The sequence below is a fragment of the Empidonax traillii genome, unplaced genomic scaffold, assembly GCF_003031625.1.
Source record: "Empidonax traillii isolate 1590-97213 ecotype Southwest subspecies unplaced genomic scaffold, ASM303162v1 scaffold310:size1162954, whole genome shotgun sequence".
Taxonomy (NCBI): Eukaryota; Metazoa; Chordata; class Aves; order Passeriformes; family Tyrannidae; genus Empidonax; species Empidonax traillii.
This window is the reverse complement of record NW_020955503.1, coordinates 284,273-298,176: the sequence shown is the minus strand read 5'-3', so window position 1 is coordinate 298,176 and position 13,904 is coordinate 284,273. Positions and strand designations below refer to the sequence as shown.

Here is a 13,904-nt window from a genome sequence, read left to right as displayed (position 1 = left end):
TGTGCTCTAAACAGATTTTTAAGTACTCAGCCCACAACCGTGTGTATGAAGTCAGCAACCCCACCATCCAATTAACTGCAAGCCAGTGTTGGATAAACACACACTTAAAATTAGTTATGATGAAAACCAAAAGTTCACATGCCCCGACTGCAGCAAAGTGCAATGTCCCTCGTGCAAAAGCAAAAATCAAGTACCGTTACAAAACAAACAGAAACTAAACCAAAACAAAAACAACCAAAAAAAGCCAAATATTTTACATAAGAAAAAACAGCTACAAAACCAAACATAATGTGCACCAGCATCTCTTCCAAGAGGCAGCACCCAGATGTGGCCACTTCTGCACAAAAGCCATCACATCATTCTGAGCATCTGCTGCCCTTTCTGCAGAAATCTTGCCGTTTCTTAAGGACGCTTCTTTTGGTAGTGACCATCTGACCATATGTGTTATTCATATTCCCAAAACTCCCACGTTTTCTGCGTGACCTTTTCATGACAAGGCAAGCGGCCTTTCCCACCTCATTTTGAGCGTCCCATGGGAACCACGTCAGCGAGGGAATGCAACACCAGATTGCTCGCAGCAGCACGGCTTCAATCTTTATTTGTGCTACAAATACATAAATAACAACACCGACACGGTATTTTCAGTCACTCTCCATAAGGCAATAAAATAATGACAGCGTGTCAGGCAGCGTTTTCCCTTTCAAATCTGTAACTGAAATCGCTTAACTTCAAAACAAACCACCCTACAAAACCAAACAATCCCACTGCCATGGTCATCCACCGCTTTTGTCAAGATCTGCACTGTCAAGTGCGTCAGCCCACGCTCCTACATTTAGGATCATAATCCAAGGAAAATATCTCCACCTGTGGTACGTCCCCAGCAGAACCCAGGCCCAAACCGTGCTGGGGAAAGGTTCAGAGTGAATTTTTACAGCTTGAAGAAAGGAGAGATATTCTTGATGCCCTAACACTGGGCTGTTTCACGCAGACTGTGAGTGAGCTGAAAGCAAGAGCCCGATCTGAGACGAGGGGCTGAGAAGCCACGTCTTGAAGGCAGCGTTTGTGTAACTGAAAGCCCCGTCAGAGGCTGGTCCTCGGGGTGCACAGAGACCCACTGTTCATCACATCGGCCCACACGGCTCATGTTTCCTGCAGGTGGCCAGGCTACCAAATCTGCAGGAGCTTGGGGAGGGGGGGAAAAAAAAACCCCACATACATCTAACAAAGAGACATTCCTGGGTTTCAGGGGAATTTACTTCCCCATCCATTACAGAGAAAAATAAACCAACAAACAAAACCCTGATAGACAGTCCTAGAGTTAACTAAATGTTTTTAAATTCTTACTTTTAACGCAAGTGGATTGTGGGAACTTTGTTTTTCAGGTTGTAAAAGACACAGCAGGAAGTTTCTCAGCTCCAACAAAAGCCAGGTACAGTATCCTCATATAGAAATTACACCTTTACAGATCTAATATCTACATAAAATCAATATACAGAGCTGTGGATTAGGCAGCATAAAGACTCTCCATCCTAGCTGTATGATTCATCAGAACACAGGGATAATTCAAGGGGTAGATGAATAATATAGACAATAAGCTCTGGAAAAAAATAGGACTCAGAATTATGAACATAAGGCAACAGACCACATCATGTGCCTGTGCAAGTGGCTCCACAGACTGAGCAGAGTAACACTGATTCACGCCAGTCAGAGATGCAACTCAATTCCTTGTTTCTTTAAGATTTTTTTTTTGTACCAGCTCAAGCAAGTAAGCCATCCTAATCCTAAACCTAAGCAGGGTGACACCTGTAACTCCCTCACATTCATGCAACTTCAAACAGCCTCTGACACACGGCAAAGCAACGAGTGCTTCTTTCACAGAAGTCTCAGTGCTTGCAGTGCTGCATCCTCGTTGGAAGCAAAGGCCTGTTACTGCAAGACAGAGCACTATTTAAACAAAGCCATTTGTTCTTCCTCTCCTCATGATGCTATCTTATCACGGTCCAAGTGTTTTATATCAGCACACTGAAATTATGTGTAATGAACAAGGATGTTCAAGATAAATCCTAAGAGTTACCAAGCAAATACTTCCTTTCTCTGTAAACAATATGACTGAAGCCACTTCTTGAAGAAATCAAGCTATATTTATATTCACCCTCTTGAAATGCTACAGGCAGCCATAGAAGGATAAGTTTATAATAAATTGCTATATTTGGAAACCTTTGTTGCTAAGCATCTTCTAACATTCAGTACAGTTTATACCATTCATGTCCCTGCTACATAATTAACATTTCATGTGTTTTTTGGGGTTTTTTTGTTGGTTTGTTTTTGTTGGTGGTTTTTTTTTTTTTTTTAAAGTGCAGTGCTTATCTTTGCTGATAAATTCAAAACATTATATTTTTTAGGGAATTAATAAAAGACCAGATGTAAATAAAGGAGAAGCAACAAGATCTCAAGGGCATCAAGCACAAAAATTAAGAGATGCACAGATTGAAACAGATGCACAAATAGAGTGATGTCTGTCACCCTGTTGTCAACTCTCACAACAAATACTGCAAGTCTCATACCTACTGTTTTTCCTAAAAAGTCACAGAGTTTTGTGGTTTCATTTTGTGAGAGGCTAGAACTGTAACTTAAGTTGAGGAAAAGAACGTATTGGAAGAAAAATCCACCAATATTTTTTATATTCAGTAAATCAAGTAAGAACCCTTCTACGTGATTATTACAAGCATCTCTATAGAAAGGTGTCATGGGTTTTTGGTCATAACATCCTGTTTGGAAAAGTCCAGGTCACACTGCACTGATTCTCCAGGTTTCTTGTCCACCTTCCCTCTCCTGCCCATCCCAGCACACACCACACCACAGTTCTGTACACACCATACACATGGGGGCCAAGAAACTTTGAGGGCAAGCTGAACATGAGAGCCTCCACAAACTCCCTGAAAACTTCCACGGATGTGCACAGAGTTGCTGAACAGAACCGAAAACTTGCCTGTCTGACCCCAGAAGTACCACTAAGCACATCCTGCACTGGAGAGCCAACAACTTCTGCCATGAAAACAGTCGGAATATGTTTAATTCTACAATAGCTATTTACTTTTCATTAACATATGATCTTCAGAATGATATAGAAGACAAACTTCAAAGCTTTCATAACGGAGCTAGGAAACCTAACTAGAGATGCAAAAGGTTTGTCTGTCACAGCCCTACAAATACTACATTTACCAGCTTACAATAATTACTACACCCTTGGTTTATATAAGCAGTATGTACACAATACATGTGTTAAAAAAACAGAGCTGAAGTATAAAGATAAGGAATGATGAGTCCTCTGGAAATGATCTAAACTTTGTACTGAGAACATAAACATCTTTAGCTTGTAAACTTTCAGGCTTTCCAGCCACAGAAGAAATACCTAAAGATACAGAAGGGGTGAGGAAGACTCAAGAGTCTCCCACAGACCACAACAACAATACAATCAGCAAGCAACGATAACCTCGTACCAAAAACTGAACACGTATTTCTGAGTTCTGAAATCCTTTTCCTAAGGATTAGAAACCTGTACCTACACACTCATCAAGTCTGAAAGTGGCACAAGGAACCTTAAAATTTGCGAAAGAACTCTTGTCCAGCGTTTTGGTAAGACCAACTCAATTTTATGTTTGTGCCCTGGTTTATGCCTGGTTTATACATGAAATACTATGTTCAATTCTAAGCCCTACATTACCAAAAGGTTATTGACAAACTGGAGGCAGTTCACAGAAAATCACCATAATTTCTCGGAAGGCAGGAAGGACTTATTTATGAGGAAAGATTAAAAGAGCTAAATATTTACAGTTTGGCTCAGTAATGAATGAGGAGGTAGGGGACATGAGAACAGCCCAGAGATATCTGAAGGGTGTAAACATCAAGGAGGGAGAGCAAACGTGTTATACAAGGATGTAAATAGAAATAATGGGATAAAACTAAACAAAGAAAACTTAGGCTGGATATCAGAGAGCATTCCTGGACAGCAAGCAAGCTTGGCCCACAGCACAGCTCCTCAAGTGAAGCAACAGAAGCCCATGGTTTGAACAACATATAGGACTAGACAAAACACTGGAAAATTTGCCATATGGAATATCTGCTGAGGAGAAACAGCACGTTATAAAAGCCAGTTGAACTTCAGTGAACAGCTCTGACATTTTAGAAGGTGTTGAAAATTTGACATAAAATATTGATACCAAGAGCTTAATCAGAAAAAAAAGAACTACAACTTCAACTGAGTTTATGCAATTCTTTGACAGAATTTGCAACTCTTTGACAAGGAAAAATTCACGTGGGCTGGACTGCATTTTCCCCAGCAGAGGTCACTCCAAGCTAAGAAACGACAAGGATATTTGACAGCATGGATTCCAATTTCAGGAAAGAAGAGATCAACAGAAAGGAGATATATCCTTCTTCCCTCATTTCCACCACTGGCTTTGGATGCAAAGCTCCCAGATAAAAGCATGTCCTTCAACCCGTCACTGGCAGATGCCAGAAGTTTTGGATCTCCAACACGTGTAACGTTCAATTTGCACAACATTCAAAATTGATTGTCTAAAAGGGTCTCGTGAAGTGGGTAAATGTCATCTATTTGCAGCTGCATCATGAAGTGTCCAGAATCCACGTGCACATGCACAAGTAAAGCCTAGGCTGGGTCATGTTTGGAACTGAAACCGCAACACTTTCCACTGAAAACTTCAGATTACATTATTTAAGTGTTTACTGTGTGAGTACTGTGACACAGGCAGACTGAGAGGCTTCCAAAAACACAGGGGAAGGAAAATAAAAAAGTTGATCTTTTTTTAAAACAAATATATACAAACAGGAAAAAAAATAATGCTTTCTAACTTCAAACAGAGCTTAAAACACAACTGAAGTCAACAGAAGAGCGCTATAAAATGAGTAGTCTGTGTCTGTATATCTGTATATTTCTTCTTGATCCATAGAAGAGTCCACAAATCCATATTTGAGAACCATCCCTGAAAATTTCTGGAAGCTGGCAAATAAAAATCTCACTGTTCCAGGTGCCATCACCCCATTAAAACTTCTGTCATCTCCAGAGTTAATTCCAATGTGAGAATTATCCAATTATCCATGCTCTGTGCCACTGCTACAAGCAGCTGTCCAAGTGCCAAAGGAAATAAAAGTACCCAGCACGTGCAGCAAACGTATTTGTGAACCATAAGGGAGCAAATATGCACAAGCAGAGCTGGAGAGTCCTATTTTTGACCAGGCTGTTTTAAAAGGCTGCTCATGGGCAGATTTAAGGTCCAACACTTAAACCACACAGACACTAGAATTGCTAGAATTAGCAAAATGTAACAACTGATAGAGAGTACTTCTCTTATTTCATCCAAAGGAAACAGAGGTGAACTCATGGTAAAGTGTTTTCTGGAACATACTGAACTCTGGCTGCAGAATTCTCCAGGGCTGTGCCTGTTCCAGAGGCCAAGGGACACTTTCCAACCCTCCAGCTCTCCCAGCTCCACCACGCAACCTGCCCTGGGGGGCACACAGTCCCCCCTGTCCCTGCCACAAGGTCCTCATCCGCAGGAAAATGGAATACAAGGCACAAAACAGGGAAGGAAGACACAGTAACCACCACTGGGGGCCACAGTCTCCACATCCTGGGAAGAAGGACCTGCAGGACAAGCTGTGTAGCCTGGGATTTTTTTATGGAAGAGGGAGGCTCTAGAGTAGAAAAACTCTTAGGGATGTCAGTTAACTCCCTAAGCCATTGGCTTACCGAGAGACAGGGAGCTATGTTAACGTGCTAGAAATAGCACAGGGGATTCCCCAGGGTTACTCATCTTAACATTAGATTTCAAAAGCTACTAACACTCCAAGAATTTTTCTGACCTGCCCAGGAGCAGACTGGTGCTCCTCATATTCCACACTTGGCCGCGTTTTCGACACAAAAATTAAGAAAACACCGTCTCAAAAGTTATTGGTACAGACTGCGGATTTTTGAAGTTTTTTTAAGAAAGAGACTAACAGTAAAGTAAGATCCTAAAAAAGATAAACAAAGCCTTACCTGCTTCCTTGCACAAGGCTGCTAAATCTGCACCCACATAACCATGTGCACTATCAGCCAGCTGCACCAACTCTGCCTCTGTGAGCGAATGGGGAACTTTCCTGAGCAGCTTCTGGAGTATGTCCAGGCGGTCCCGGGCATTGGGAATTCCGATTTCTATCTCTTTGTCGAAACGGCCGGGTCTGCGCAGAGCTGCGTCCAGAGCATGGGGGCGATTGGTGGCCCCAAGCACCAAGAGCTGCCCTTCACTGCCTTCCTGAAAGCATCAAACAGTGCAAAACGTTACTTTTCAAATACAATTCAATTAAGTCATTAAATGCCATGCAGCTTATAAACATACTTCTTGCTTACTTTTCCAACTACTTGCAATAAGTTATTTTCATACTCTGGACAGGTTTCTTTCATCTTTCCTGCTAATAATCATAAAATAATTGATGAAAGATTGGCAAACTTTATGGGCTTAATCCATAAAATACTCTATTAAGTTTACTGTTCCTTTAGTAGGTTTTTGTTTATGTCTTAAATATTACTATGGCAATCTTGAAATAGGTGCTACCACCTTTAATCATGCAGCCTACATATCACCAGAAGCATTTTGATAACTTGGATTTTAGAGTAATTAATAATACCTGGTTTCGATCAATGATGGGCTATCACTGAAATTTAAGTTTGATCTCCAAAACTACATGAGGGGGAGAAGGTAAAGGAGAGGCAGTGAATGGGAGAAACTTATTTGCTTTAAATCTCAGTTATCAGGAGACATTCCCCTCCCCTGTCTTCTGCTCAGCACCCAAAAAACCATTATATTACTATATAAAGTCTCACCTAAGCCTGTTTTCTTTCCCTCCAAATGACACATCTAAAATTGGCTCCGCTGCAGAAGCAAAATCATTTTGTTCAGCGAGTCCACATACACATTAATTGTCTCAATACAGTCGACTTACTGAGCCAATGCCATCCATTAACGTCAGCAATGAAGCAACAACTCTCTTTTCCACTTCGTTCTGAGCCCCTTCTCTCTTTGGACAGAGTGCATCCAACTCATCTATAAATATAATTGAGGGGCGACTGTGGGGGGGGGGAAATAAAGGAAGAAAACATTAAGGTGCTTGGAAAGATTTAAAACACCAAGGCAGAGAAAGCTGTTAATAGAAAACGTGCAGCTCCTAGAAAAACTAACATCCATCCAACCCCTTTAGGCGGGTAGAAGTTTCTACCTTGAATAAAGAGAAAACTAAAATGACTAATACATTAGACAACTAATTCCTTCAGTATGCAATAGTCTTTTGCTCATGTATTCTGAACACCAATCACCTGGAAGTCTAAAACCATCCCTAGCCAGGTCCAATGAATTTGGGCAGAACATCTCCCTACTCCAGAGGCATGCTACATCCAGTACCAACACTAAGACTGACTTCCATGCCTCAGCACAGGGCTATGTCGGTCTCCAAAGGCAAAACCAGACCGAAAAATTTGGATCCAGGTGAAACTCTGGCTGCTGCTTCCCATCTGCTGAAACAAGAGTACAATATGCTGACGACACAGAGCGAGCAATTTGGCACCATCTGCAACAGCCCCTTGAAAAGGGCAGTGTCCAAAAGGACTTACTTAATAGGCAGACTAGAATTTCACTGCCTTCCTTCTAGCTAAGCTCTATATAAACAAATTTATTTCCTTTTAGAAACCACTGCAGGAAAAAGGTTACAAACTCAGAAGGGTTCCTGCAAATGTTTTTCTTCTAAGAACATTAAGGCTGGAACCGACACCGCAAATAAAATGACCCAGAAGAACGTACCGCAGAGAGGCTTCAGCGAAGATCTGACGTAACCTCGATTCAGATTCCCCGTAAAACCTGTAATAATTAAAATATCTTAATAAAAAAAACAATTTTTTTGGTCTTTTTCAAAAGGCAACTCGAGAAAGAAAAAAAAAAAAAAGAAAATAAAAATCACTGCTTAGGCGTTCCAAAAAGGCCAGAGCACACACTTTGAGAGTCCAGACGTAGATGCACATCTACAACAAGCTGTATTTCCACAAGGACAAGAAATTAAGGCAAAGATAGAACCATCTAGTAACTACAAAAAAAGATTAAAGGAAAACACTCTTTTTCTGTGTTGAAACCATTTCATCTACACTTTTGAAGAACAATAAAAACTTAGTTCCCTGGAGACAGCAATCTGTGCAGTGCCATCTTAATTGCAAATATGTTTTAACAAGTTGCTCTTCTTGTTGCAGAACTAACCTACACACAATTGCAGATGCAGTTCTGCTCCCCTCTTTAATTCAGTCCGTGCATTACACAACTTTCTTGGACAAGTCCAATAAACCTCTTTAAATACAAGAAGAAAGATAAGCCCTGCTTCAGAGAACCCCTTCCCGCTGGTTTTTGACTCCTTTGGGCAGATAGCCCAGAGCCAATACTACACCTATCCCCACTGGAGAGATGCCAGGACAGATTTTGGGGCTGATATATTCATAGAATTAATGCAAATAAAGTGGGTGGACTTACTTGCTTATTATTTCAGGCCCATTAATAACAGTGACGTGAGCGCCAACCTCGTTCGCGATGGCTTTGGCAATCAGAGTCTTGCCGGTACCTGGGGGGCCGTATAACAGCACTCCTCGAGGAGGGGGGATTCCTTTGGACAAGCACATGCACACAAACAGAGAAAACAAGTTACTGGTGAGAAATGCCAGACTAAACCTGCTGCACTTGCACATTTCACTGTCCCAGTTGTTACCAATAAATCTGACCTCAGAATTAATTTCTTTAATACTGTGATAAAGTGACACGTCCGTTAAAGGCTTTCAGTGAAAATGTCACTCTTAAGTGACATCCATGTTTTTTTTATTTTTTAAAGTCCAAAAGATTCTGTTCAAAAGAGAACTCCTTAAATAATTGTATTTTTCAGTTTCCCTCTGTGTGTTATGGTTTTTTTCTAAGACATTATTGGACTGAGTACCTAACATCCATGAATGTGCTTTAAGTTATTAATGACTCTTACAGTGTCATTACATCAAATTTCCAACATCAGAAAACCTCTTCACTTCAACACTCCAAAAGAATTTCAGAAACACTATGAGGCTTGATTCAAGAACACTTGCAAGAAGACAAAAAACACATATCAAAAGGATGAATTTGTCTATTTAATGGCAAATGTTAAAAGCCAAAAAGAAATATTGAGGCACAGCACATTAGGTACTGCTGAGTACAGTTAGAGGTGGACAGAAAATAAAGGTAACTGCACGAAGGTATTGTTACGATCCCCGGTAAAGAGCCCACTGAAACAAGTTCCAAATTAAACGGACACAAAGCCAAAACCAGGTAGAAAATTAGAAAGCAAAAAGCAGAGACAAAGGATTGACCCCAGCACAAAAGAGAATGGTGGAATGGTGAAACACAGCGCAAGAAACATCACGTGGGGGACCAGGAATCAGACAGGGAGTGATGCCACAAGTCTGAATCTTAGAAACTCATACACTTGAGAAGAAAAAAAAACATTATCGGCCGAATGACAGAGGATGGAGGTAAAAGTGTCTTCAGGAGCAGGTTTCCTCACAGCACTCCAATTAAAGCATGAGCTGCTCCCTCCTGTGGTGCTTCTGGCACTGGCAAGAAAGGGAACTGTGGAACCACGGGCCCACCTCACTGCCAGCCTCGCTCCCCGAGAGCAGACAAGGACTCACCACGTTTGGATGCTTACTAAAGGTCTGTAACTGCTGAGGAAACATCATCATCTACCAGGTAACTAGTAGGGAATCTGCTCGAGCACTTTTGGGACCGGGTATGAAGAATGCTGACGCTGAGGCAAACTTTGTGCTAACGCAGAACCACGCGGTGATGCCGAGGCTGGACCAAATTAAGCCATGAAGATGCCTCAGACCAGCCCACTGACACCTGGGGATCACAGCCAAGAAAGAGCCACCTGTGCGTTATGGAAATTGTCCCAGCTGGAATCACCTCCTCTCTAGACTGTGTGTGTGTGTGTGAGAAGAGGTAAAGGCAGAGAAATAAAAAGCCTCAAAGACACGATATCAAAGCAATGTTTATAGGTAAGAGCCCTATTTCACAGTGATGCCCATCTAGACAAGGTACATATCTACTTGTGATAAATACACAGTGCAGTTTTAGCTTTGTCACAGAAGTCCTCTGAGTGAATATGTATGTTAGATATAACTTTATATATGGCAACTGTAATCGTATTCATTTTTCCACCCTGTAATTCACACAGGAAGGACTCAAACGCTCCATACACTGAAGAGTTTGAGTAAACAGCCTCAAAGACTTCCTGTAAATTTTGCAGGAAGCCTACAACACACCAGGGATAAAAACAGTAGAAGAACTAATTTGACTTTTTCTCCATTTAAAAAAATATCATTAACTGATTCTACCAAAAGTAATTAGTATCTTCTGACACTCAAACAACTGCACTTTTCAAACACCCAAGCAAAGAAGTCTTCCCTATTAACCGAAAATTCTGCTTGTGCACTCCTGAATTTTTGTACATTTCTTCCCTGCTCACCTATTTTTCACACAAGCTCATCATCACATCTTCACAGTACCCATACAGTATAATTATAAAGCAGCTTGACATTGTTTGGACACACAAGTACACCAGGTCAGTGTTAGATAAAAGTCAGTGCATACTCCTGGGATAATTTGTGGTTGGTTTTAAAAAATGGAAAAAAAAAAAAAAAAGTCTAATTAAAGAAGAAAACCGGCATCAAATGAAGAAAATCAACTCTTTAGGCATCATACCGTAACTCTTGAACAGTTCAGGTTGCTTCAAGGGCAGTTCAACTGTTTCTCTAATAGTTCTGAGCTGGCTGCTCAAGCCTCCTATCATGTCATAGGTGACTCGGGACTCACATTCATCATCTTCTGCTATGCTGGTCCTGGGTTCAATAAAATTGATCCTAGTTCTTGAAGAAATGAAATAAAAAGAGTCTGTATTGCTCATTGCTCCAGTTTTGCCCGTTATGGGGAGTCCCTCACTGCTGCTTTTCCCAGCCAACTCCGAATCCTCGGCGAGGTCTGCACCATCTCCCTTGCTGTAGGTTTTCTCTCCCTGAGCAGAGTCTTGACCAGTGGCTGTCACAGAACTGGGTGTAGCTGGTGAGCCTGGATCCATCAGTTTGCTTGGTGTGCTCAAAGATGCAACCTCTGGGCTATCACCAATGTCCATCCTGCCGAGCTGCAGGGACAAATCTAAGGCACTTGTCTCCAACTCGGATGTCTCAGGGTCTGGGTCACTGGGAATGGCGCTGCCCTGGGCGCTCAGCTCTGCACCATCAGTTCCTTTCACTCTCATCACCACGATGTTGCACAGTTTGCCATAGAAAGTGAAAGCCAAGAGGTTTCCTGGTAGAACTATTTTCCCATCTATGATAAGATTAAAGAAGAAAAAAAAGACAGAGAAGGTGACATTTCAATCTACTTGGGCAGCAGTAACATTCAGACATTTTTGCAACAGAATAATTCCTTACCAGGAAGCCTAGACAGCGCTGTTAATTAACATAACAAAAGGTAGTAACATAATTTCAAGGTAATTTCAGGTACTTTGAAAGATCCTTTTGTACACAAGCAGACTTTACTGGATAAACATTTGTCAGTATCATATGTAATCACTCATACTAAACTTATCATTAATTTGAGTCTTTTAAATGTCATACAAGGGGAGATAACTGGAATCAGTACTATAAGAAGTACAAATTTTGTATTTGCTGTGCATCTCATAATATTTCATGTTTAACCCACTTTTAGAGTATTGAACTAAAAAAACAAGGTTTTAGCCTGTGCATTGACAGAGAGATGAGGAAATGTGATTTGAATACACCCTACAGGCACACACAAATAAAAGAAAAAGGAAAAGCATAAACAAGATTTCCAGACAAACTCATGAATTTGGAATGCAGTTCATGTTTCCTGCTTCTTGGTGTAGCAACAGTGTTATTAATTCCTAAACTAGAACATTGCCTTTGAGTAGAACAATTTGTAGTGAGGAACACTACTTTGAATAACTTTCCTTGGTATTTTTTAAGTCAGTATGTTTATCTGCCACCCAATGAAGAGCAATTTTACTTATTTACCACCAACATAAAAAAGAGATTCAAGGGACTGGGATTTCAGGTTAATACTGATCCTTTATCTTGAGTTTAATGTATAGTATTGCAGTCTTTTCTTCACAGTGCAAGTAAACTCTGAAGTGCATCACAATATCAGCCAGAAGGCCATCAATGACTGCTGAAAACTCCTAACTTGAACCAGACAAAAGTACAATGGACAGAAGGGATAGAGCCACAACTAATGCAAATTACACATTTACAGCATGGCAAAATTATCTGGCCCGACGACAAAATTATTTAGCCCAAAAGAAGTGCGAACAAAATAACATCTCCTATTTTGCCACAAGCCCTTGATTAGGAACATAAGAGGAAAATATTTGCTCTTCTAACCAAGACTTGATGACCTACTACAAAAATTGAATAGGCAAAAGAAAAGGAATAAAACTCATACCAAGGTTTCTCAGCAGACACACAGACATTTCCTCGGCATTAACGGTGGCATCTTTGTCCCTGTGGTAGGAAAGAAGAAAATGACTTTTCCAAGCAATAACTACTTCCAAACCAAACCAGAGGCCACAGCACTAAAGTACCAGGATGATGAATATCACCTGTTTTACAGTATATGACTTAAACCCCACAAACAGAAAAGATGGATGAGCACTTCAGTCTTCAAATAATAACATGTTAACTCTGAAAATACGACACACACAGCAACAAAACAAGTGTAGCTATTTTATTTGGGGCTCGATTTTTGGTTTGTGTTGTGGTGTTGTTTTTTTTTTTTCCCCAAACAAAATGCCAAATCCTAAATTAGATTTATAGTTTCTCAGGATCACAAATCTGCAATGCAGGCTTCTCATCTCACTGGGGCAGAACAGCCATTACTACATTTACTGGTCTGAAAAAAAACCCAGATAAGGCAGGTCTCTTTCAGCCCTGCAAAGACACGTGCAAATCTTTTTAATCGATTCAAACAGCGCCTTGAGCACTTGCAAAACTGCGCACATGCCTTAAGCACTGCACATCCACTACTAAAACCGTACAAGTTTTCCCCACAAAGCGTTTTCTAGTCTTTTACTTAATTAAGTGACTAAACAGATAGGACTCACTACATCCATTTTGAAAAGTCCACAACTTTTCTAAGCATTCTCACCTGCACCTTCAAAGGCACCGCACCGAGAGGGGAACGGCAGCGGCACCAAAGGCCTTTAAAGCAGACACAGATGCTGCAAAGCAACGCGTGATCAACGGGGGGAGCCCTAAACCTGCAGATAAAATCTTGTTGCTCAATTCTACTGCTTCACAGAGGAATTTTGGGGAAAGAGATGTATTAAGCTAATTTAAAGGAGAGCCCTTAAAATATCCTGATGAGTAAGCACATACTCAATTTTGTTGCTTGGGTCTGAAATTGGAGATGGATTTTTTTAGCTGGAAGAAAAAGTTAAATTATGCAAGCAAGCAGGACCCAGAGGCGTTGATTTGCAGGCAATAAACTTCACCTGTTAAACATCTAGAAACCCAGGGAGTACTCGAATAACAGAACTTCAGTTCATTCCTTAAATAATTTATAGTCTTACACCATAGTGTGTAGTAAATTACCAGCCTTAAAACAGACCAATTACAGTTTTCATGTTTTCTCTCCTAATTTCAGAAAAAGAGCCTTTGATATGACTTAAAAATATGGCAGTACACCTGTATAAAAATCTTCAGAGCCTGACTCTTTATTGGCTATTATCCACTATCGGAGTGGGAAAACTCTGTCTATGGAACAGTTTCCCAA

The 13,904-nt window shown here is 40.8% G+C and overlaps 1 protein-coding gene across 1 annotated transcript in view; it reads right to left on the bottom strand.

Annotated features, from left to right (window-relative positions):
• The window catches only part of SPATA5 (spermatogenesis associated 5), a 165,981-nt gene that overhangs the window by 150,086 nt on the left and 1,991 nt on the right, over window positions 1–13,904 (bottom strand). Inside the window, exons 4-9 of the mRNA XM_027891130.1 lie at window positions 12,576–12,634; window positions 10,818–11,441; window positions 8,568–8,697; window positions 7,854–7,910; window positions 7,003–7,126; window positions 6,059–6,314 (exon numbers count right to left, since the gene is read on the bottom strand). Coding sequence (XP_027746931.1) covers window positions 6,059–6,314; window positions 7,003–7,126; window positions 7,854–7,910; window positions 8,568–8,697; window positions 10,818–11,441; window positions 12,576–12,634 — 1,250 coding nt within the window. The remainder of the gene's footprint in view (window positions 1–6,058; window positions 6,315–7,002; window positions 7,127–7,853; window positions 7,911–8,567; window positions 8,698–10,817; window positions 11,442–12,575; window positions 12,635–13,904) is intronic.